Source organism: Gallinula chloropus, assembly GCF_964237585.1.
Source record: "Gallinula chloropus genome assembly, chromosome: 14".
Taxonomy (NCBI): domain Eukaryota; kingdom Metazoa; phylum Chordata; class Aves; order Gruiformes; family Rallidae; genus Gallinula; species Gallinula chloropus.
The window spans coordinates 3,608,000-3,631,168 of record NC_140099.1 but is presented as its reverse complement, the minus strand read 5'-3'; the positions used below and the strand labels follow the sequence as shown (position 1 = coordinate 3,631,168).

The 23,169-nt window shown below is 43.6% G+C and overlaps 1 protein-coding gene across 1 annotated transcript in view; it reads right to left on the bottom strand.

Annotated features, from left to right (window-relative positions):
• KCNH5 (potassium voltage-gated channel subfamily H member 5) overlaps window positions 1-23,169 on the bottom strand; it is a gene marked incomplete at its 3' end in the record, with an annotated part of 151,145 nt that overhangs the window by 5,805 nt on the left and 122,171 nt on the right. Inside the window, exon 10 of the mRNA XM_084270540.1 lies at window positions 21,278-21,474. Coding sequence (XP_084126666.1) covers window positions 21,278-21,474 — 197 coding nt within the window. The remainder of the gene's footprint in view (window positions 1-21,277; window positions 21,475-23,169) is intronic.

The window sequence follows — 23,169 nt, the reverse complement described above, 5'->3', positions numbered from 1 at the left end:
CCTCAGAACAAAGTCCACCTCCAAAGCTTATGCCTGCCCCTGAACTCACCACCCTCCAGGAGCCCTGCACAGTCTGGAGAGACAAAAAGGTGCTTGGAGGGTGTGAGTCATTTCACCTGCAGCTAGATGTTAAAACAGGCCAGACAAGCTGTACCTTACAATGCCTGTTTGTCTCCAGTCTATACACACAGCCTGGATGCAGCTGTTCTCCACCTAAGATGTACCCAAACCCCTGCTTCTAGTGGTGCAAATGTCAGGGTTTGCTGCAGATGGTGTAAAAAGCCTTCATGTGAAGCTTTCTTCTCTCCATGTGTGTATTATACCCTTCGTCTGATGCTATTTTTACTCCTTCCAGCATGCTGGGGTATTGCCAGTTCCCAGCTGGGGATGCATTCCCCACCCAGCCTCAGAGACCAGCCAGTCCTTCCAGATAAACACTATTATTTTAAAAGCTGCAGAGGGAGGATGAGCGACAACTGCACAGAAGACCATGCCAGACTGGCAGGTCCAAGTGAGAGCCTGGGAAAAAAACAGACATTTTGCCTGCACAGAGCAATCAGAATAACCACTAACAGAGAGGGCAAAGCCCCCTTGTTCTTACCATGCTACCCAGGAAATTGGTCCAGCAGTTGATGGGGAAATGCGCCCAGGTCCCTACAGCTCTCAGGAAATGGGATCCCACCTGGCATGGCTGTAGCTGCTCATGTATAACCACCCTTTTGTCCTGCAAATCTCATCCCACTCCCAGATGTTGCAGGATGGATCCTGCTCAGATCTTTCACAGAATCATAGAACCACAGAATCACAGAACATCAGGAGTTGGAAGGGACCTCAAAAAATCATGTAGTCCAACCCCCCTGCCAGAGCAGGATCACCCAGAATAAATCACACAGGAACACAGCCAGGTGCATTCTGAACGTCTGTGAAGAGCCTGGCTCCATCCTCCTGATGCTCACCCTTTACATATTTATCAACATTAATAAGGTCCCACGGCTGGCATCATGTGCTGCTAAGGACTGTCATCACCAGCAAACCCTTCCCAAGCCATTGCTTTGTTGTGCTCAGGTGAGTCTATGATGCTTCATTCCTCAGTCCTCGAGGACTAGTCCTCTAGAGGACCCTTCAGTTGTCAAAATAGGGCAGATATGGGACCCTTTTTTTTTGATATTCTGAAAACTAGGCCAGCTAAGCCCAATTTCTCATGTGTAACCTTTGGTAAACAGGCTTGCTACAAAGCTGAAGTAGGTACACTATTAATGCTTGACATCAAAATGGTTTTAAATCTTATTTTTCAGATATTAAATATTTTTTTAAAGCCCCAAACCACTTGTAAGATGTTAACAAATCTTCATTTGTGCTTAAATTTTAAAAGTTCAACTGTGGAAAGAATGGACAAATGAGTGAATAGGAAACAACCTCACACAAGATGCCCTGTTTTCAATTAGGCAGAAGCTGGAGCCCTGTGACCCCAGTTAGCAGAGCTGTGAAATGCAGTTCAGCCTGCTAGAAGAGCCACAGGCCATTCATTTCCTTTGAAAGTCCAGCCTGTGAGCCTCAGAGAGAGCCAGAGAAGCCTCAACAGCTGGTGCTAATTCAAACCTTCCTTTAGGATGGATGTAAGAAGCTGCTGCCATGCGCTGTGGATGGACTCACCGTGCCTGGACTGGGTTCCTGCATAGAAAAACTGTTTGGTTGCAGTTTTACTCCCCTTCCAAAACAGAGAGGGCGATGGCAGCATCATTCATGAGATGCAATTCCAGCTCTTATCCCCAAGAGGGAGTTCGAAGTAATACCTCCTCCATAGGTCAGGGCATGGTAAGGCAGTAGGAGCAAAGAGCTAGGATGAGAAGACCAAGCCAGCAAGACCAGTAAGCACCAACAAAGGGCCAGCAAGGAGCACTGACTCTGACCCAGCTGCCATTAACAGCTTTTGGGTATGGCTCATGCATGAGAACAGCCTCTGAACGTGGTGTCCTGTGCTGGCAGGAGTCTCTGCAACCCAGAAGCATGGTCAGAACCTCTCCACTAAATATGACAGTGACAAGAAACCTGGCAGAAACAGGAGGGAGCTGAAGCCACAAGAAGCAAGAGCCAACAGAGACTTCAAGCCAGAGTACATCTTTCCAAATGCAAACTGCATTTAGGCTGCTTCACCTAATTTACCCCTGTAAATCTCCATGTCCTCGTGGCTCTCTTTATTAATCTGCACTCTGAAGATGCAGAATAGATGGCCTGAAATGATGGGTTTATTGTTCTTCTGCTCTGTACACTCCTCAGATAGCTTTCCTTTGATGTGCAACTCAGCCTCAAAAACAAATTGCTCTAACAACTTTTTTAATTGCTCTCCAGTAAATTCGCCTTAATCCTCCTGTCCCAGGAACTGTTTTGTGTTAAAACATTGCTCCATCTGCATGTGCAAAAGGAATTGCTATCCTTGGCTGTGCAGTGAAAATGACTGACTGCTGGGCAATTAGTTAATCTCTTGGATAGGAATGTTTCACTAAACAGTCTTTCATGCTGGATTTTGGAGGAAAAGAAGATTTTTGTAGGTTAGTCTGCTGGCTGCTTGAAAGAAACAGTAAATAATAGCCTTTCTGCAAATTTCCATTGATCCTGACTTCACAGGCACAGGAGCATGCAAAAGCAAAAGCTTGCTACCAAGCACATTTTAATTTTGCTTTGGAGAAACTGTATTCATGTACTTTCCTCCTAAGTGATTATAGAATTGACTTGTAAGAGATGTGATGCTTTCCAATCCAAGTAACAAAGTTATGCCACTTCAAGGAAAGAAGAATTATTTCCATGATGTTGACAAAGCCCTTTTAAGGGAAACTTAATAGCATTTTATGCACAAGAAAGGGGTTAATCCTTTCATCTTGGCTTAATAAAGATCTGTGTCCCACAGATTGCCCACAACTCTAAAGAAAAAGTGAGACATGTAGGGAGGAAGAGACCTTTCAGAAGGACCCAACAACAACCAATAACTGATTTCCGAGAGCCCAGAACTTCCATCACCTCATTACTGCTTGCTCTGTGTTTCAGAAGTTGGTTACTGTAGGTCAAATTTTAATCTGGTTCCATTTTGTGTTTGCAATCAATTTGCACGGCACCCGACTACCCTCGCAGAGAGACATCTGTGCCTGCTGACAGTCAATTAGGCTGATCTGCATTTGCGAACAAGCATGCATATTAAGAAGAGAGGGGTTGAGAGTTTGTCCCATCTACTTCAGGCTTGGTAGGGATCTGAAGCCATCCTGCTTTACTTTAAAACGTGTCAGGGTTGAAGAAGAAAGAGAAGAGAAGCAGGCAGAGATCCAGCTCACATTTGTCACATCCTGAGAGCAGCACAGCCCAACACACGCTGCAGCAGGCTGGGATTCAGGAGGATGGATTACTCTGCTGGCCTGACCTCTGCCCAAGTGGGAGGTCTTCTGCAAATCACACTGTCTGCTCATGTCTCCATGTCTCCCTGTGTAAAGGAGGGTAATAACACTGCCCTCACTTTCGCAATTAATTAGAAACCCCTCTATCATTGCTATTTACAACTGACGAGGCTCCGTGGCCAACTGCAGAGAGAGAGAGGCCACTTTTTTGGCCTTTTGCCAAAACTGAGACAGTTCATTAAAAAAAAAAAAGTCATAAAAACCCACACATAGATATTCTCAGGATTTCAATTCAGATTAAGAGCCCAGGGCAGGGCTGCACTGAGATATCTAGGGCAGTGCACACGTACAATGAAGCCCTTTCCTGATGCCCTGATGCATCGGTCAAACCTCGACTAAGGGTAGCATTGACACCTACTCTGCAAGGTAGGACCAGTTGGGTCACCTCGAGTGTCAGGCACTGATTTTTCAATATAGTGTGACTTCCTGTGCAACTAAGCACGTGCTGAGCTTTGAGGCTGCTGAGTCAGGTTGCCAAAAGACATGCCAAAGCCCCTTACTCTGTCCGCAGTCGCTGACATTTGCACCATCCACAACAGCATTTTCAGGGAGCAGCTCAGTTTCCTGAATCAGGAGTTGCTTCATTCTCCCAGTCACCCTGACCTGAGCACCTCCAGCCCATACATTCAGCACTTACAGAGGTCTCCTTCTCTTTGTAGCCTGGGGAAAACAATGCAGGGATGTGCTGCTGCTGCAGGCTTAGCTGTAAGGCTAATGATGCCTGCTGGGCTCTGTGTTTCTGCTTAGAAAGGGATGCTGAAGAAGCTGCTGCTCACCTTTGGAAATGGTGAGCTTTTTAAATAAGCCTGATCACTTCTGCTGCTGCTTTGCCCTCACTGTTTTCTGTTTGCATTGCTTTAACCAAAGAGCAGATGCCTTAGTGAGCTGCAGAACAGCCAGATCCAGACCTAGTTCTCCAGTACTACCAAAGACAGTGAAACAGCATTCCACATGCAAAATTATTTAAAGCAATAAACCAGAAAGGCTACTTCATTTATGGATTTATGGTATTTTTCAACCAGGGTCTATCGCTGGTGGCCTTGTTTGGGGTCAGTCCATTGCAGAGAGGAGCACTGATTTGTGTAGCCTCAGATCTACAGAGGATCCAAAGGGAAACAGTTGCACCTATGGGGCTCCCATCACAACCCAGGGCAATGAAACACTGTTTTAGACTCCTAATCCCTCTTCAAGACCCTAAATCCTAAAATGAACTCAACAAAAGGACTAAATTGGGCTGAAGAGCTGAAATGGTTTATTGAATCAGGGCCTAACTGGGGAGAACTACTACTGAGTAGTGTCTCATGGGGACCCTTGTTCCCTCTCGCTAGTTAGGTTTATCCACTTAGGGATTTAAACTCATGCCTTCCTTTACTCCATAACAACTCTCCCATGTAAACAAGTCTAGCCTGGGTTGGTCATTTGGTGGGTGAACAAACTGAATGGTTCCCTCTGCCCTCTGCCTCTTACCAGTCCCTCCTTCTTGCTGATGGAGAGTATCACGTACTCTTCTCTCTTCCCCTTCTCTTCCTTACTGAAGTAGTTACAAGAGGGAGCAAAGTGCAGGGGAGGTATTTCTCCTACTTCTTTGCCTGGTACAGAAAACCACATTTTTAACACCTGCTGAACTTACTTTCCTTCCATCTTGCAGATGTTTCTTGCTCTGCATAGCAAGGAGATCCTGCAAGAAGGGAAGCTGAGGTACTTGCAGGGCCCATGGTGGATGTCTCACCCCTGGGAAAGCTTTGCCCTGCAGAAGACTAAAAACCCAAGCTCAAGTTTTCCACTGAATGTGGAAGAGAATCCCAGCAAAGGCCTCCACCAACCACAACAAACCCATCCCATGACTGTTAGGACATTGATGCAAAAAGGCTGGTGACTCATACTACCAAGTGGTGCACTAAGAGATGTGGCCACCACTAGCCCTACCAGCACATCACCTTAGGAACCCTACGGATGGGCAGTTGATGGGAGCTTCCCATTGCTTCCCATGGTGGGTGGTGTGCTCACTTCCAGACAGTGCCCCTTCAAAAGGATGGTTTCCAACTAGATCGGGCACGTCTGGTCCTTGCAAACTTACATCGGCCACTGGATCAATAGCCACTATTGGCACTGCTGTAATGAAATGTCAGTAAGCAGAGCTGACAACTGATCCAGGCTTTGCTGCGGTGCAGATGAGTTACAGTCTGTGCATTTTCTGACAGATGATTAAAAAAGGAAACTCCTTAGAGAAAGCAGCCTTTGCTTTGCCCAGCACAGTGCCTCCTAAGAGTGATATGCTTCTGAGCATAAATAGGGAAAGATAGTTCAAAGCCTTCAGATGACAGCAGGGACGGTTTGAGCTCAGGGCAGGCTACAAAACCGGTGCTCTCTGGGATGGGGAAATGCACCACAAGACTTTTCAAGCTGCTCTTCAGCCTGATTTAACTTGGAACAGAAAATCAATCATCAATAATAACAATAATAATAATAACAATGATAATAATAATAACAACAACAATAATAACAACAACAACAACAATAATAACAATAATATGAAGTACTGATCTACTGATCTACCAGCAGGATTCATGTTGCTGCCTCTTTTGCCAGATGCCAAAACCAGGTCACATATAACTTGCCCAGGGTCACTGAGCTACTTAGTAGATGAACGAGTGATGAATCTAAGGTTTCCAGCCCAGAGTCCCCATAGCAGGAAAAGCCAGAGCGCAAAAAGATGAAACATATACATACAAAGTTATTTATCGACATAAAATAAAACTATTAATATAATTGTTTTTCCCTTTTCATTATTGTCCAGTCTGGGAAATATAGGTCTGGATTTCAAACAACTGGAAAGGCTCAACTGTAATTGCAGTTAATTGCTGAAATTAAATCCAGTCCCAGACAACTTTACTGCTGCTCAGTTTTCTGATGGAAGAGCGGTAGAAAGATGGGCAGCACTATCTCTGTTTAGTGAAAATTTTCAGGAGGTTTTACTTTTATCCTAATGGAAAATATCAAAAATGTAACTTTTGGCTTCTGGCCAGCTCTACTTGTGACAGACCCAGTGCTCCTGCCTATCCCCAGCACAAAGCCACACAGAACAGGGGCCCAGAGGATTTGCTGGATTCGTGGTTTGTTCTCTGCTTTTGCCTCTTACGGGTTTCTGCCTGAAGACCAAATGGTCTCAATAAACGTCTGAGAGAGAACTCTCCATTTACAAAGCAATACATCAGCAAAAGCATTACAAATTGTTCCCAAAATGAGCTATTCTTTCCTCTCCACTTTCAGAGGAAATTTAAATTAATTGGAATCATTATGTTGTGGTTTTTTCTTAAATATTACTGTACCAGACTATAAAGGGCCTGAAATTGAATCTGAAGTCTTCAGACCTGAAAAAATGTTTTGCAACTGAAAGCTTGTTGGGTTTTTTTTCCAGCTGTATCAACTGGCCTAACAAAAGATAACACTCCTTGCTATCAGCCTTACTTCTGACACTGAGGACATTCTACCTGGCTTTCAGAAACTTTGGTTTTATACAGAACCTGCTACCAGCTACTCTCTTTGTTCACTTCATTGTTTTCAAGGTTTTGTTAATTTATTGAAAAGCTTTTCTAACAGGAGCTTCAATTAAAACAATGCACTTCCAGTGCCATGTGATGTAGAACACCATCAGTTTTGTTTATGGTGAGTCAGAAATGAAGAAGTAATTTTAAAGGGCAGAACATATGAACAGCAGACCCAAATGAAAGGGACAGTCTGGAACCTTTACAACTCTGTATTCCTTCCTTGAAGAGCCAAAGCTTCTAAACTTCTTGTAGCTTTCCACATTACAAACCAGAGAGGTAAAATGTCCCTGTCAGACATTCCTCCCCTGAACCAGGTCTCATAGTAGAGACCAGTTTGGTGGGGAAAGGCGCTGACTCCAGGTTCAAGCTACTTAAAAACTACTGTAGTATTCCTGAACGGAGCAGATTTAGGCTGGTGGCTGGGAAGTCATTTGCTCATTTCCTATTTGTTTCTAGATCCCAGACAAAGGTCTGATCTTTCAAGTGCTCATGGGAGTAAAAGTGAGGGCAAGGCTAGGCACACCACAAAGATGGGCACAAAGACCCCACCGGTAGCATAGTAGCATTCCCCAACAGAAAGGCAGCATTAGTCAGGCTCACTTTAGTTCTGCTCTAATCTGGCTCATCTGCTTTCAAGCCCAAACTCACACTGCACCATGGTTCTGTTTCCAGCCAGCCAGCCGTGCTAAAGTTACCTTGCAGTTTCTTCTTTTCCTTCTTGACCCATAAATACAGCCTACTGCTGTATCAGAGAAGGCTGAACCTGACAATTTCTTATTTTTAAATTGAAATCAGGACACGGAAAAGATGAATATCTCTGGCAGATCATTCACGGACTGAAAGACAGGGACAGCCCACTGCATCAGACACAAATTAACTCAGTGAAACCACTGGGAAAACCCAATTTAAGAGGAAAAAAGACCAAAAGATTATTTAAAGTTTTAATATGTACTTCATTTAACTATAGAAAGCTCTGTGAAATAACCTTAACAAGTATCCCTGGGATTCTTCAAGTGAAACATCTCACCCAGCAAGAGCTAAAATTTTCCCAGTTGAGAGGTCTCCATTGGCAGCGTGTGAGTAAGGACTGCTGGCTGTTGAAAACATAGAGTAATTGCCCTTAATATGATCATAGCCAGTGCTTCAGTGGGGAGGAACCCCCTGAGGTGAAAAAAAAGGCCCAAGACATAAGCATGCAAAGATGGAAGAGCACCCAGTCAAGAAGCAGTATACTATGGAAAGGATGTGCTGCTTTCACCCAAGCATCTCCCTTTAGCCAAAAAGGGCTGGTACAGAGCTGCCATTGGCTCAAGAAAATGAAGGGATAACAGTTTTTTAGAGGCATCTTTAAGTGTCAGCAGAGCAGGGCCCTTCTATTTATGGCATAACGAAATGAAAAAAGATTTGAGAGAGCACAGACCTCATCTCAACTATGTTGCTAATTCTTCCTTGCACCCAAGCCTGCTGCAGTGAAGAGACCTTCCTTTCCAGGGCAGAAAGTCAAGGAAAATCCCCCACAGCCAGTGGGACGTTTATCCACCAACTAGTGAGCTTTCTACAACAACATGGAAATACTGCATTAGCCATAGGAAACTTCTCCACAAAGAGAAACACGCTGTTCCCTGAAGGTTACTTGTGCAGAAACGAAGTTGCTAATGATAATCCTATCAGCGTTTCTTGTAGGCAAAACCAGCGGGTTGCCTATGTGACAAACACCCAGAGAGAACAAAGAGCTCTGAAGAGCTCTGCCTGTCTCCAAAGGGACCATTAGATGTTTTTTCTAACCTCAGAAGATGTGGCTGAGGAACTCATGGTGACTCTACAGAGCTTGGTATTTATTCCTGAAGGGTATCAGCAAGAGGAAGAGACGGCACAAAAGAGTTAACTAGTGGGGTTATAGGGATAAGATAAACAGATGGTGTGGTGAAGAGCCATTTCCTTCCCATTTACATGTTGGCTGCATTAAATCAATCCCTGGGCTTTCATGGCAATAAGCTGAGGCTCTGCTGGGGAGGATTTTAACGATCTGGCTATATCCTAGTTTCGGGTATCATTGTATTGTGTCCTGGTGTTTAGTCTGTCCTTGGGGAAAAAGTCTTTTAATTTTTTTTCCATGTGATTCTTGGTGATCTTTCCTAATACCTGTATCACAGCCACTACCTCTCTTCTAGATGTGGATCTCTGTAAAGCTCATCAGTGCTGTTTTATGTTCCTATCCATGTGTTTAGGCACTAACACAGGATGCTCCTTAGGGGCTGAGCATGCTGTTTTTGCAGCCTTAGCTTATCTCATTGCTCCAGAGCCAAACAAATTAGCTTCTAATCCTCAGCACTGTATACTTTGGCAAATCTAGCTTTAAGAGTGATCAGAAATTACCTCCTCATGTAAACTTGGAGTCAGCCCAGTTGATTTGTCTCCTCTTCCTCTCTGAGGCTAGTAAGAAAACCCTGTACCCACACAAATAACACATCTTTGCAGTCAATAACATTGATGATTCTGTATTTTCCCACTTGCGACTACGCTGCACCCTGTTTACACACTGTTTGTATCCTTTCTACCACTCCCTGTGCACATACAATTAACAAAATACCAGCTGGTACAGGAGAAAGGCTGCTGCAAGGATGCAGGGAGACACCAGACAGAAGTACAAATCTCCTCCTCTGGCTCTATTACTTTTCATCTCAGATGCTGCTCTTGCTTCCCAGAGGTCCTTCTGACCTCTGAGACTTTTCCTAAAGCATCCTCTTTATTTCTTCTCTGGATTGATTTTTTTTCCTGGTGTCTGTAAATCTATCTAACCCTAAGCTTCCCACATGAGACACCAGTTCATCTGACACCTTCTCACAGAAAGCCCTTGTCCAAGGCACTTATGGGAGACTGACTCTTACAGTCTGGAACCCACCTTAGATGTAGAGGATGCCTACAGATGTTCCACCCATGGGGCAGGGCTCATCCACTGAGCAAGAGCATCTGCCCACAAGGTTAGCAAGGTTAAAGAAGGCTGTTGGGGATCTTGCAAGGTCAAAGCTCTGTCTCAGCAGAGTCCTTATCTACCCTGTTAGCAGCTATTTGACATGCTGGACTGAATTTCAGCACAACTGGCCTGGGAAGAAGCTCTTCATGGGACACATTACTGATGGAACCACAGGGCAAACAGCGCCTTGACTCGAACTTTCTGACAAATGCTTTAAGTTATGGCTGATGGTTTGTGCAGATCAGCCAGGCATCTGTTTGGTATATTAATGCATGGCTGTGATGAGCTTGTAAATTATTATTCATGTACTTTCACAGAACATCTTGAGGTTATTGGCTAAGTCCTTTAATAAATGGAAACAAGGGTAATTAATAACACATGAAAAACATGCATGATTCAGTTAATCCATTTACATTTCTACTGTAGCCTTTTTGAGCAAGAGGGCTAATAGAGCTTGGGAGAAGGATGGGGTTCATTCATAATTGAGTTGGCCTGAACTACCAACAACTGTTCCATTTAAAAATGGATTTGCCTTAGACACATGATGGAGATGGAAATTCTTTACAATGGCAGCCCATGAAGGGAGACAGAATCAGAACACAGAAGTTACATGCTGAGGTGCCAGGATGCTCTGAGAAGGTCAGGGACACAGAAAAGGAAAACTTGATGTCTGCACGCTGAGGGGCAAGCAATAGGCAAGAATGGGAAAGCAAAGTGAATCTTAAAAAAAAATGCTACATTTCAGCTGACCAGCAGAAATATCCTGCTTAGAAATGGCTGTTCTTTGCTGCTGTCATCTGCTAGTTGCTCAGGTCTCTATTTTCACATTTTTAAAGAAGTGTCAAGTGTTTTGGGCTCTCAGAAAAAGCCAAAGTCTGTTCCTGTGGTAACAGGAGTGCTGTCCATAATAAAAAGCAGAGCACAATGGACTGTTTCCAAAAGTGCTATGTACTGACAGAGCACGGAGAGGTACGTCCCTCTGCTCTGGAGGTGCAACGACTGATGGAAATATTTAGATAGGAAGCACTATTCAAAAATTTTTGGCAGCTGAGACAGCTTTGTGGAGTACTAATAATCTAAAATTCACCTAAACGTCTATGGGGAGGTCCCAAAGTTCAGAAGATCACTGACTGTTTAATTAATGGGGTTAAGAGAATCAGAGACCTTTATAACTGCTTACACTATGCTCCTTTTTTTTTTTTAACATTAACTCATTGGAAAACCATACTATGTTTTTGTTATCTTTAGGAAGAGAAACAAATTAAGGGCTGTGAAAATTGAGAAGCAAAAATATGAGGAAAAAAATTAATAATATATGTTCCTTCCTAAACATGGAAAATTTTTGCCTTTCAGCAAGTTGCTGAAAAGTGCAATTGATAGGGGGATTCATCTTATTTCAGGTGCTTTCCAGCATCCCCCCTCCTCTGGCATATATGTAAATCAGCTGCTCTCATAACTGCTCCTCCAGACTTCTTTTGCATGGGACATATACAGTGAGGCAGCTTGCTAATCACAGCAACTAGCTGGCAATTAAAAAAGACGCAGTCAATCAGCCATCATGAAGTTGGAAGTGACAGGCTGGGGTTTATTTTTAACTGAAACTGGTGGGATTCATGCAAACTTCCCTGCAAAGTTTTTCTTGCCCTTCATGTACTATTTAATACTTTCCTACAGGCGCTGTTCCTTGGCTGTAGAAGGCAGCCCAAAAAACAGCCTTCAGAGGAAGGTAAATCTAGGATTTGTATGGTCATCACATGCTGAACCAGCATGTTTGGGTATTGCTGCATCTGTGAAGCGTGTGCTCTAAAACAATAGATTTGTACTTGCACGGAAAAGAAATCTTCTTGCAGGGAGTTTTATTTAGCATTTTACAGGCTTATGGTATTTAACTGGTGAGGAGTCTTTCTGTACAAAGACATGGCAAAAACCTGCTCAGAGAGGGGGATGCAGGAATAAAATCAGTGCAAAACGCTGTGAAACTGTTACAGATCATTTCTTGATTTGACAAAACCGATTCTGCTTTGGGCAGAGACAGAAAACTCCACGTGTGTTAATGCTAAAGCTCTGTCTGCTCTTGGTGAAGCCTATGGAAATCAATTCATATGATCCCAGTGAACTGTCAGAAGTTTTTTTTCCCCATGGTAGAAACCCAAAGTTATTGGTGCATTGCAACTGGTGCTGCAGTCTTGCAGAGGTAAGGTTTGGGGGGAGTGGGGGGTGAGAAGTCTAGTGTAGAAACTCAGTTTTATACCTGCAAGTCATGCTGCACCTTGTTACTAAATGTCTGGTGTTCTGCTCCAAGAAGCAATAACAGGAGCATCCAGAGCTCTCTGAATTAATCATCTCAGTTTTGTAACATCTCCCCCTTTTTTTGTGGTTGCAAAAGTAGATCTACATGGTAATTATGCTCAGCAGCCCTTTGCTCTGGGCTAACTGTTAGGAGGGGTGTGAGGTAATAGAACAGACCTATTTCCCCAGTTTTTGTGCAAATCCTACCTGCTAGGATGCCCACAGCCTTAGCACTAGGTGCAGCTGTACGTAATGAAGGTGGCCCACAAGCAGGGATCCACCGGCAGCAGTGGCTGCTCTTGGGAATGTTGTGGGCATCACAAAATAAATTGGCTGCTCACAGTGGTAATGCAAATGCATTTGTAATACTCCCATGGCTTGTTAGGCATCGGAGGAGTCACACAAAGCTGTGGGGAGATTGGCTTTGTTAGGATGCCCCACCCCAGAGCTAAGCCTGGCAAAGGAACAGCCCATGAGGGAAGCTCAGGAACAAGGATGGTGACCCACTTGGGTCTGCTGCTGGATTTGCTGCTGGTGCCCATGCTCATCACAACATCAAAACACAGCAGGGGCTCATGATAAAAACCTTCTTAACTGGCAATCAAAAATGGAAAGGCCAATGTTGCTTCCCATTGCACTGTGCACATTCCCTCCCCTTCCTTAGCAGTTGGAAGAGATTAAAAGCATTAAATTTTAAATGATGAGGGGAGGTGAATAGAAAACATTTATTTTTTAATATTTACAAGATTAAAAATAGTAAGCCTTTGATTTATTTTTTTATCATCATTCAAGTCCTGTGCAAACAACACTGCCCTGAATCGATATTAGCAAACAGCCTGCAGAAGTCTATCCGAGTCAGCTAAGGAGAGTCTCTCAATTATGACCACTTTCTAACCAAGAAAACGTTATTAATTCACAAAAACCAAAATAGCAAATTGTCATCAATCCTGATCAATCACTATAACGTGGCCAGCTTACACCTTTGTTTTCCTATGTATGCTGACCATCCCTAACATTTCCTGTGTAATGATCTTTCTGCACACAAATAAATCACTCCTCTCACACTGCCTGCCTGAAGAGATGCTCATGCCTTTCACTGGGGTAGATCAGCATAGTGCCGTTTGTAACGGCTGCTGAGTCCCCACATGCAGAAAGCGCCACATCAACAGACATCATTATTTTTCTTTGCAGCCATACCATACTGTTCAAAGATCCTCAAATGAAAAGTACACTAAATTGCCTTGCATTTCTCACCAAAAAAAACCAACAGTAAGTAATAGCCTGACAAACAAGATCAAATATTGTCTTGATTTAGATTTAAACAGAAAAGCCACATGCCCAGGAAAAAGCAAGTCTACCTCTGTAATGCCAAAGGATTATCAGAATTGGGCTCAGTCCTGCTTTTAACAGAGTTGGTGGTGCTCTGCCTCTCACTCCTATAGAAGCGTAGTCAGGACCTCTGAGGAAGGTATTTAATGTAGGGATTATATCCAGAGTAGAGGGGGGCCTGCTGGTACCCAGTGGCATTAATGTGGCTCTGAAACGCTATTAAGGATGATAGTGTGTGGCTAATCTCTGCATCTGCCTGCAATCTAAAGGCAAAATGCATTAATCCAGGCTGTGCCATGAATCCCTACTACCCCAGGCATCCCAAAAGCCCCGGGGGATACACAGTGCCCTGATTTTCGGGTAAGTATTTAAACGCTCATTAAGACACCCAAGTCCTTGAGGTGGCAAGGAGAGGAGCAATTGCAGGTTTCTCACCCACTTCTGCACCCATCCATGAATGCTGTCACAGCCAAAGGAGCACGCTGTGCTTGTCAAAGGAGAGAAAGCCACATGCTCCCTCTGTGCCTCCAGGGAAAGGTTCAGAGGTGCATATGCTCCCATATCCTTGATCTCCCACGGTCCGTATGACCCGAAGGGTGTCCACAAGAGAACACTGCAAGGGAGGTGATGAAGTGGCAAAAGAGGTGATGGAAGGGAGGGAGGCATGCAGGAAAGAGTCAGATTCACAGCTACCAAAACCAAAGTGAGAAAGCAAACCCAGTTTGTACAGCAATTGCTCTGCTCAGACAGCTGTCCCATGGCATCTGGGAGAGAGGCTCAGAGGGGCGAAGTTAATGCTACTGCAGATTTCTCTCTGAATTTTTATGCTGCTCTTCTACCTAGCAAAGTCATGCATGGTCCTCCAAGGACTAACTTCCTGGCTTTGACTGCCTCAAACTTAAAAATCCCCATGCCCCCAAAGAGGAGCAAAGGCAGAAGAGATTGCTCAGGGGAGCAGGAGAAGAGAGGAAGAGCTGCAGGAAAAAACCTCTAGCCTCACATGTGTAATCCTCACTTAGAAGGAATCGCATGGGGGGCTCGATAGCAGGTGGTGTAGCATGGACTGTGCTGGGCTCTCAGTAACCACACAGCTACACATACACATGGAATTACTCCATTCTCCATACTGATAAATTCCTTACACGGGTTTGACCCAGACCTCTTAGCAGTTTCTCAAGAAATTCCTGGGCATGGACCAGGCAGGAACCACTGGCAATTGCCAGTTTGGACAAGACCACATTTATTTGAATGTCTGAAGCCTCATCTGTCCCATGCACATTCCATATACAAGCCTAGATGCCATCAGAGGTGGTACTAGATCTAAATCAGTGAAACAGTCCTTTAGGAAATATTTTCTTCAGGAAAACTTCCAATAACATATCTGGAGATAGCTGTGGATGTAATGGACTAAACAATAATTATATATTTTTTAAATTGTCTTAAATGAAAGTGTCTTTAGGCTGAATGGGGCCTGCAGAGTCGGCTAGGATGTGAATATAATAAAACCATATTGATTTTGAGGGCATAACTTACTTGCTTTGTAATCATGCTAAACTGCTGCTACAGCTAAGCTATAGCTCTAAGATTTCACTTTCTGGAACAACATGTTCATATAAGCAAAGAAAACAACCCAACAGATAACTGAAGACTAGAGAAGGACAGGAAAGGGCAGAAGCATCCTGAGACAAGGTAAAGCAATCTTGCTATTCTCACATGTAGATGGAGAAAGTAATTTGGTGAAATTAAAGGCAAGTCTAATCTGCAAGCTCTACAGAAGGAGCATGAGGAGGTAAATTCCCCCCCTTATGCCCAAACTGAGCTGAGCTTAGTGCTTATTTAAAAAAAAATGGAGAAAGAAAAGGAATGAGGCATATTACTGTTGTTGAAGCTACAGGTGAGGAGAGAGTGAGGAGGAAAGGTAAGAGGTGAGACCTTTGGCTTAGACAGCTGAGAAATGTGTCCTTTACTATGGTCACAAGAGAGTTACTTGTTCTGCAGTAATGAAGCAAGAGCTGTAAATACCCAAACACGTCATGGGCTGCAGAGCTAGGAGCTGTGACTAACGTCACTCTGTGTTTTGCCCTGGAGAAGTGAAGAGGGGTGACACCATGCCTGGCTGGGGAACAAACCCCTCTGTGTCCCCTTGCCTTGGCTAGGGGCAGCAAGCATCAGGACACATTAGTCTGCAGATGCTTTGCGTCCCTGAAAGGATAGAGACAGGTAAAGGAAACATGCCACACATGTTGCCATCAAGAAGTTGATCAAATTAATTTTCAATAGGCTTGAGAAAGCCACTGAGTTACAAACAAACTCCGAGTTGAGTCATGCCAAAAGCCTGCTGGCTACACAAGCCATAATAGAAATTGATCTGTTGGATCTGCCCTTACAGGGGCTTGATCCTGCACTCCCTGGGACCCTTGCCACTGGCTCCAACCAGCAGAGGAAGAAGAAAAGTACAGTGTGAGACACAATGAGTAGCAGCCTGGGGGTGGGCACATTCCTTATCATAGTACAGGAACCCAGGACCCCACTGAAGCCCCCACCAGCTGATGTATATTATTAGTCACAGCAGCTCCCTTAGCACGCTTCTCTCTGTTCATAAAGATGGAAAACCTTGTCTTTCCCAGATAGGTTTTGCCATCGTGGCTGTCCCATATGCAGAAAGCTCCCAATTACAGACTCAGAAAAGGCGAAAACCCTGCCAGTGCAGATGGACCACTGGGCAGAGGAGGTGCTCAGCACATCCTGCTCCACAGTTACCCCACAGCATTCTGTCTGCCACAGTTACTCAAGGACAATGCTCTGATCCCTTCCCACGTGAGCAAGTCACTCCCCACAACTGATCAGGGCTGAGTGTGAGCACCAGCTGGTGAAGTGCAAACAGCTCTGAATTAAGCTGCCTTCATTGTGAAGGGCTCTCAGAGCTCAAAACCTGTGAAAGTCCTCAGGTTCACCAGAACACGTGCAACCTTCAGGAGCAAGGGCCAACATGCAGAGCAGTGCTTTCTGCCTCTGACACTGCTTCTGCAGCAGGACACTCACTAATACAACATGCCATCTGGAGAGGCTTAAAAATGAAAAAGAAGGGGGATCCTGAAGGAACCTTGGTATAACCTTCACTTTCAGGAGACGCGAATGTGGAATTGGAGTTCAAATAAAGCTTTTTTCAGGCTATGTGACAGACATGAGGAGTGATCCAGTCAAGAAACAACACGCCATTCATTAAAACCTCAAGCAGAAACAGAAACAGACGACTTAAAGATAAATTATTCTAATCTGAACTAGAAAGAAAAACAGAGGACGTGCGGGTTATGACAGCCTGGTACCCTCACCCAGTAAAGAGCATCAGAGATTCACACTGTGCTGGAGGAATCGGATAACTTCAGTCACTCACCCTGCTGTCCCTGGCTTCAAGAGTGCCACAGGGCACCGGATGACATTTCATTGCCTTAAAGGCAGTCATTTCTCTTTACATCTCTCCTTGCTCACTCTCCAGCACACCTTCACAGGTCTAATGTGCCAGAGCTCCTACACAGACAATCGTCCTCTTCCTTGGCTGCTCCTGAATCAGTTCTTTGATACAGCTCATGGTAGAAAACAGCAGTATGTGACCGTGTATCTTAAAAGCTCCTGGGGAAATCTATGCTTTGCTAAAACACAGGAGAATTTTAGCTTTCAGAAGGGCCAAAACTCCAGTTTGATTGTTTCTTGCACTGGCATAGGCAATGTTGATCTAGCAGTTAGCTGGAGTTAGTATGTTAGCTAGTGTAAATGGAAGCAATGATGAGAAAAGAAAAAAAAAAAGCTTAAAAAAATTCTGCTGAACATTTGTTTTCTGCAGGAACACATTTGGTAGGTTGATGTTGACCTTCTTTCCCGAATTTTGACCATCAATAAAACGTACATTTATTTACATGGGTTTGAGCCTCCTAGGAATCTGTCTTGGCTCCCCTCCTCAGGCCAAATTCAAGCTTGCAGAGAGACCCTCCTCTAGCTGTGTGAAATCTTGAAAGGCTCTTAATGAATTCAACATTATTAATATTCTCTTGCAACATCAGAAAGCAGTAATTAACTCTTTGAAGACTCATCATAAACACTGCTTCGTAACTTTCAGTCCTCAGAGGCAGCAATGTAATCTCTCTGATTTTAAGGAGTATCTTTCCAGATTAATTATTTTTCCCTGTTTGGAAAAAAACCCGTTCAAAGTCTGGGGTCTGCCTTGGAGTGTGCCTTAGTGACGTTAGATACACCATAAAGATTTCAGAGCACAAAACTTGATATGCTGCAATACTTTGCAATTACCAATTAAAAATCATCTCGCCACCCTGGGCAGGAGAGATGACTGCAGGTTGAAAAGCTAGCAGGCACGCTCACTGTGAGGTCTCAAAAATTCAGCATGATGGCTAAGCTACCTAACACAGAAAAGAAGAAAACAAAAATCCAGAGTTGATAATAGCATGCTGAGCAGATGCCTTAAGTAGGTCATCCAACATGCCAGGCCTCTAAATGTTATTTGGGAGTGAGAAAACATTATTTTCCCACTTCAGCATGACTTTCTCTTCCCTGACATGTGGAACTAACCTTTTGTGCTCAGTCCTATTATTAGTTTATTAGCCTTTTGAATGTCTAAATTGTTTTGCAGTCCATGGACTAAGCGCTCGTTGAGGGACAACGCAGCACAAACAGGGGGGTGTGCACACACATATATATATGTGTATTTTGAAGAGCAGACCTGATGAAAGAACGACCCTGTCTTTATATTTTTGACAGTGAGAACATCCATTTTCTTCAGCGCAGAACCGCAAGGAGAGTATTTCTGTTATAATTAAATGTCAAACCTTACGAGTGATGACTACATAGAGAAAGGGCTCAGTATATTTCTATTGAAATCAATTAAAGGAGACAATGATTTTCTTTCCATTTAGATTAAATGACTCCAGCACAAGCTGCTGCAGTACAGTGCAGCTGTCAGCCCAGCCTCAGTGCCTGAACAACTACTTTCTCTTCGCCTGATGAAACTGTCCTGGATGGCGCTGCTTTCCTAAGAGATGAACTCACCATCAAACACATCTGTGCCCAACAGGGAATCACGTATCCTTTCAGCAGATACAAGGTTTGAAACAATCCCCTGAATAATGTTACGTAACAGGACTTAGATCGTGTCCCTGGTGTGGAAAGTAGCATGATCTACTTTGTGCCTAGGAACAAGATGTAGGATTTCTGCAAAGCAGGCTCCAGCTCTGCACAACTTACTGCAATACTAGAAGTCAGACTTTTCCCAAAACAGGTCTCGAGAAAAATTGTAGGAGACATCATATTTGGAGTTCATCTGATGTATCATAGGTATTTAAAAGTTAGCAATCGAGAATTCTCTCAAAAGTCAACAGTAAAAGGATGATTTTCTCATTCAAGACTGGACACTGAAGAAGAGCTGGATGATTGCTTTCTGGGGGAACCATTCCTCACGGGCTATAAAGATCACCAGTGACTAGCTTGGACATCACCCATCCACCCAGCTTTTAGTGAACTGCACCCTGCATGTAACACAGTAACATGACCTTTCTTCAAGTCTGCATCCACTCTCATGTAATAACCTCACACAGACTCATAGAATGGCTTGGGTTAGAATGGGACCTTCAAGATCAACTCGTTCCAACAGCCTGCCATGGGCAGGGACACCTTCCACTACATTAGGTTGTCCCAAATCACATCCTACCTGACCTTGAACACTTCCAGGGATCCAGGGGCATTCACAACTTCTCAGGATAATCTGTTCCAGTGCCTTAGGATTTCTTCCCAATATCTAATCAAAATCTCCCCTCCTTCAACTTAAGGCCATTCCCCCTTGTCCTATCACTCCCTGCCCTTGTAACCAGTCCCTCTCCAGCTTTCCTGTAGCCCCTTCAGGTATTGGAAGGCTGCTGTAAGGTCTCGCAGAGCATTCTCTTCTCCAGGCTGAACAAGCCTAACTCTCCTGTGGAACTGCTCCTGTGGCAAAGTCCATGTACATAATACTAATATATACAACAGATATCTGTAGTGGGGACCTGACCTTCAGCAGTGTTTCCACCTGATTGTCTCCCTGTGGCAGGGCCCTGCAGAGGAACCAATTTTTCTTAAAAAAATATCAGCAGGGAAGAAGAAAACCCATGAAAACCCAGCCAGGAGGCTATTCTCCATATGCGTCTCTGGTCTGTGGAGTTGAACTCCAGCATGTCTCCTGTCAAGAAAAAATCTGCACATGTTTTTGCTGAACACAACCTTGTCATGGCTAATGGAAGCTACCTGAAGTTCTCCAGTTTAGGAAGGAAAGAAAACATTTTGGCATGTGATATTAACTTGTGCCATGAAATCTCCATCAGTAATGCCTGAGCAGAAGTGTCATCATGGGATTGTAGCTGATGGCAATGCCACAGGTAGGCACAACGGCAAGGGGCTGATGCTGAAGACAAGGCTTGGGGGACATGTTATCAATGGAGAAGTGTATAAACCCTAAACCAGAAGTCCCAAAGCCCTTTGTCAGGTCTGAAGCAGACATAGCAAGATTCTAGTCAGAGGTAGGCTGACAAACTGGAACCAAACCTGGTTATAGTTCAGCTCAGAGGGGGACTTTAATCCCATTGCATCTGTGCCATACTTGGTATATTAATGAGCACCAGGAATTCACTGAAAATTAACTGCTTTGAAAGAAGCATTTGTAAGATGATCCAGGGCTAGAGAGGCTCAGAGAAGTAAAATTCTAGTTGTGTTGAACTCCTGTTACTGTCAAGACTGAAACTGTGTTGTGAAACACTTAGGTAGCCTTGGTACATTATCAGGTGAGATGCCCTAGGTACAGCCACAGAATAATGCCTTTCAGCAGCTAGAGGATGACAGTTAATGCTCAATAATCTATAAATCATTGTTATGAGATTTCTCTATGCAAACGAAATTTATATAACCCTCATCAATCTTGAAAAAAACATCATAAAGATTAAATTTTGCAGCCGCAATGCGAATGAAAGAATCCCTTAACCTGTTTTCAAGATACGTCCTTACAGCTAATTAATTTTTAGAGTGTTCTTTGAAAGGCCTAATGGATAGTGAGCATTGCTGATTGATTATAAAATGAGCAGGAGGGTTAAAGAAGTGAGCTGTGAATGTAAAAATGCTACCAAGCTTTATTAACCTTGCCATATTAAAATTCTAAACTATGCAAGTGAGAGAAGGAAGTATTAACATACTTTTGCTGAGTACGTGTTATTTATTTAGCATCAATAAACTTCTCTCTGATGGTCTATGCCACGCAGATCCATCAGACCATCCTCTGACCTATATCTTAGCAGGTGAGAGATGAAACCTCACCTCTAAGGAAACCAGACTCCGGATTCAATCAGACTATAAAATATAACTTTATACATTATGCAATGGAGGGGAAAAAAAAAAGCCAAAACCCAGCAACTGTGAAGAGGAGGAAAAGAAATGTAATTCATATGTCACCCTGCTAGGACTCTTCTCAGAGCTGCAAATCTACGGGAAACTTTTATTGAGCCATCATTAACAAACAGTGACACCATTTATTGAAAAGCCAGTTAATCTGCAATGACCTGAAAACATCAAGAGTAAATTGGGGGCCGCTAAACGCTGCAAACAGCCTGGCAGAGCGCGCGATCTGTCTGTGAGAGGCAGGGGGAAAACAAGAGCTGTCGCCTTACCCGTTTCCTCAGATTGCAGGTGAGCGTGAGATTCCTGGAGAAGGAGTTGGCAAAAGCAGTGTAAAAATCCAACACCTTCAGCAAGGCTTCTCGTTTAATAATATGTAAGTCGCAGTACGTCAGCGCCCGCACGTTGGCACATGCGTGGGCCAGACTGGTTTCCTTCCAGAAGATATCACCAAACACATCACCTTTACCTGAAAAACAGCAGAACACATTGGTTAGAAGGTAATGCTGACGCCGTCCTCTTCAGCACACACGTGGTTTCTTCCCAAACTCTCTTACGCTTCCACTTCTTCCAACACAAGCTTCCCCACTGTGAAAATTAATAAGGGTAAAAGTTTTAAAGGTATCACAGGTACTTGAGTACCCTTAGCAGTAGCCACAGGTTTTTAAGATATTTATAGTGTGCTCTGTGAAGTGTCACAAAGCATAAAAGCCAGACTGCAAAGGTCTCCTTGTAGCTGAAGACGCAGGTAATGGAATTTTCAAAAGCTCCTGAATATAATAAGCACTTAACTAATGTTCAGGTGATTGAATATTTCTGAGGGTCTGTTCCTTAATGACTTAGGAGCCCTGTGCTCACCAGAAGCTTATGACATCTAGATTCCAACATCACCATGGTTTTGCAGTGTGGTACAAAGGTCAGCTTCCAGGGCCCAAGGACCATATTTTAAAGGATGTTTAAACATTTTTAGTTCGGTGTGAGTGCAACACTCCTGAAAACTCCACCAAAATCCTCCCTGAGGCTTTTAACCTCTAAATAACCAGCTCTAAATCTTAAACACATCCAAAAGTCTAGTTCTAAACGTGAACAGATCCACTTAAGTAGAGGCTTACTATTAAATCTGTATTTAAATGTTTGCTGAGTAAGAAAAGGTTTGACACCTTAGACACCTGCATGTACAAATAACTTCAAAGGGATGTGAAAATAATACCTAAAGCTTTTTCTACATTTGCAGGCAGTGTAGCAGGACAGCTGATGCAGAGGACCTGCACGTTTTAAAGATCTGCATGGTATGTGCTCCTCTACATCACCCATTTTCCCTTCCTCTGCAAGAAATCCACACCCCCAAACAGCCATGTTAGACACTGACGTAGGACATGTCAGGAGGATCAGGGCATCAGATTCAAAACCACCATCCTCACCCAAGCAAAACACGAGCATGGATGCAGACTGAAGAGATGCTTTCAAGTTTGGACCCTGTGGTTGCTCTGAGAAGAAGTAGCAGCAACAGCAAAAAGCAACATCCAAAAGCTGCCTCTTGCCACAGCTGGGCACACAGTGTGTGGTTTGTGGCGGACACCTCAAATCCTGGAGCAAAAACCATGGGCGTTTTTTGTTTCAGACCCCAAGCTCTTTATTTTAGCAGTTATTAAAAGGAAACTAAGATCAATCAGTCAGTGGTGGTATTGATTTCAGGTACCTCAAGCAGCCCCTTGGTGAAGGCTAGTGATTTTATAGTTCTGGGATAAAAATGGTAATACATTCTAATATTTCCTCCTTTAAGAACTTGTAATATTTCGCTCAGCTCTATTTTTGGAACACAAACCATAGTAGTAATTTATCTCACCTTATTACTTTTTGGGGTCATAGAGTCTGTTTCTCTATTTCCATTTCTGGTTTAGGTATTGCATCCAGGAAAACATATCTAACATTTCTCACGTAGAGTAAAATAAAATGTGCTAGTCCTTGCTCTTATTTCCTAACAAAAGTCTATATATCAGATCCATTCTTTAGAAGGGTTATAGCTGCATTCTCATTGAACTGCTTTTAATTCTACATATTTTGATGTAATTAAAATTAACTACAATACATAATACAGCTGGTATAATTTCTAAAATGAGTTGCTTTAAAGTGCTCTCCTTATCACAAAGCATTTCCTAGTAAC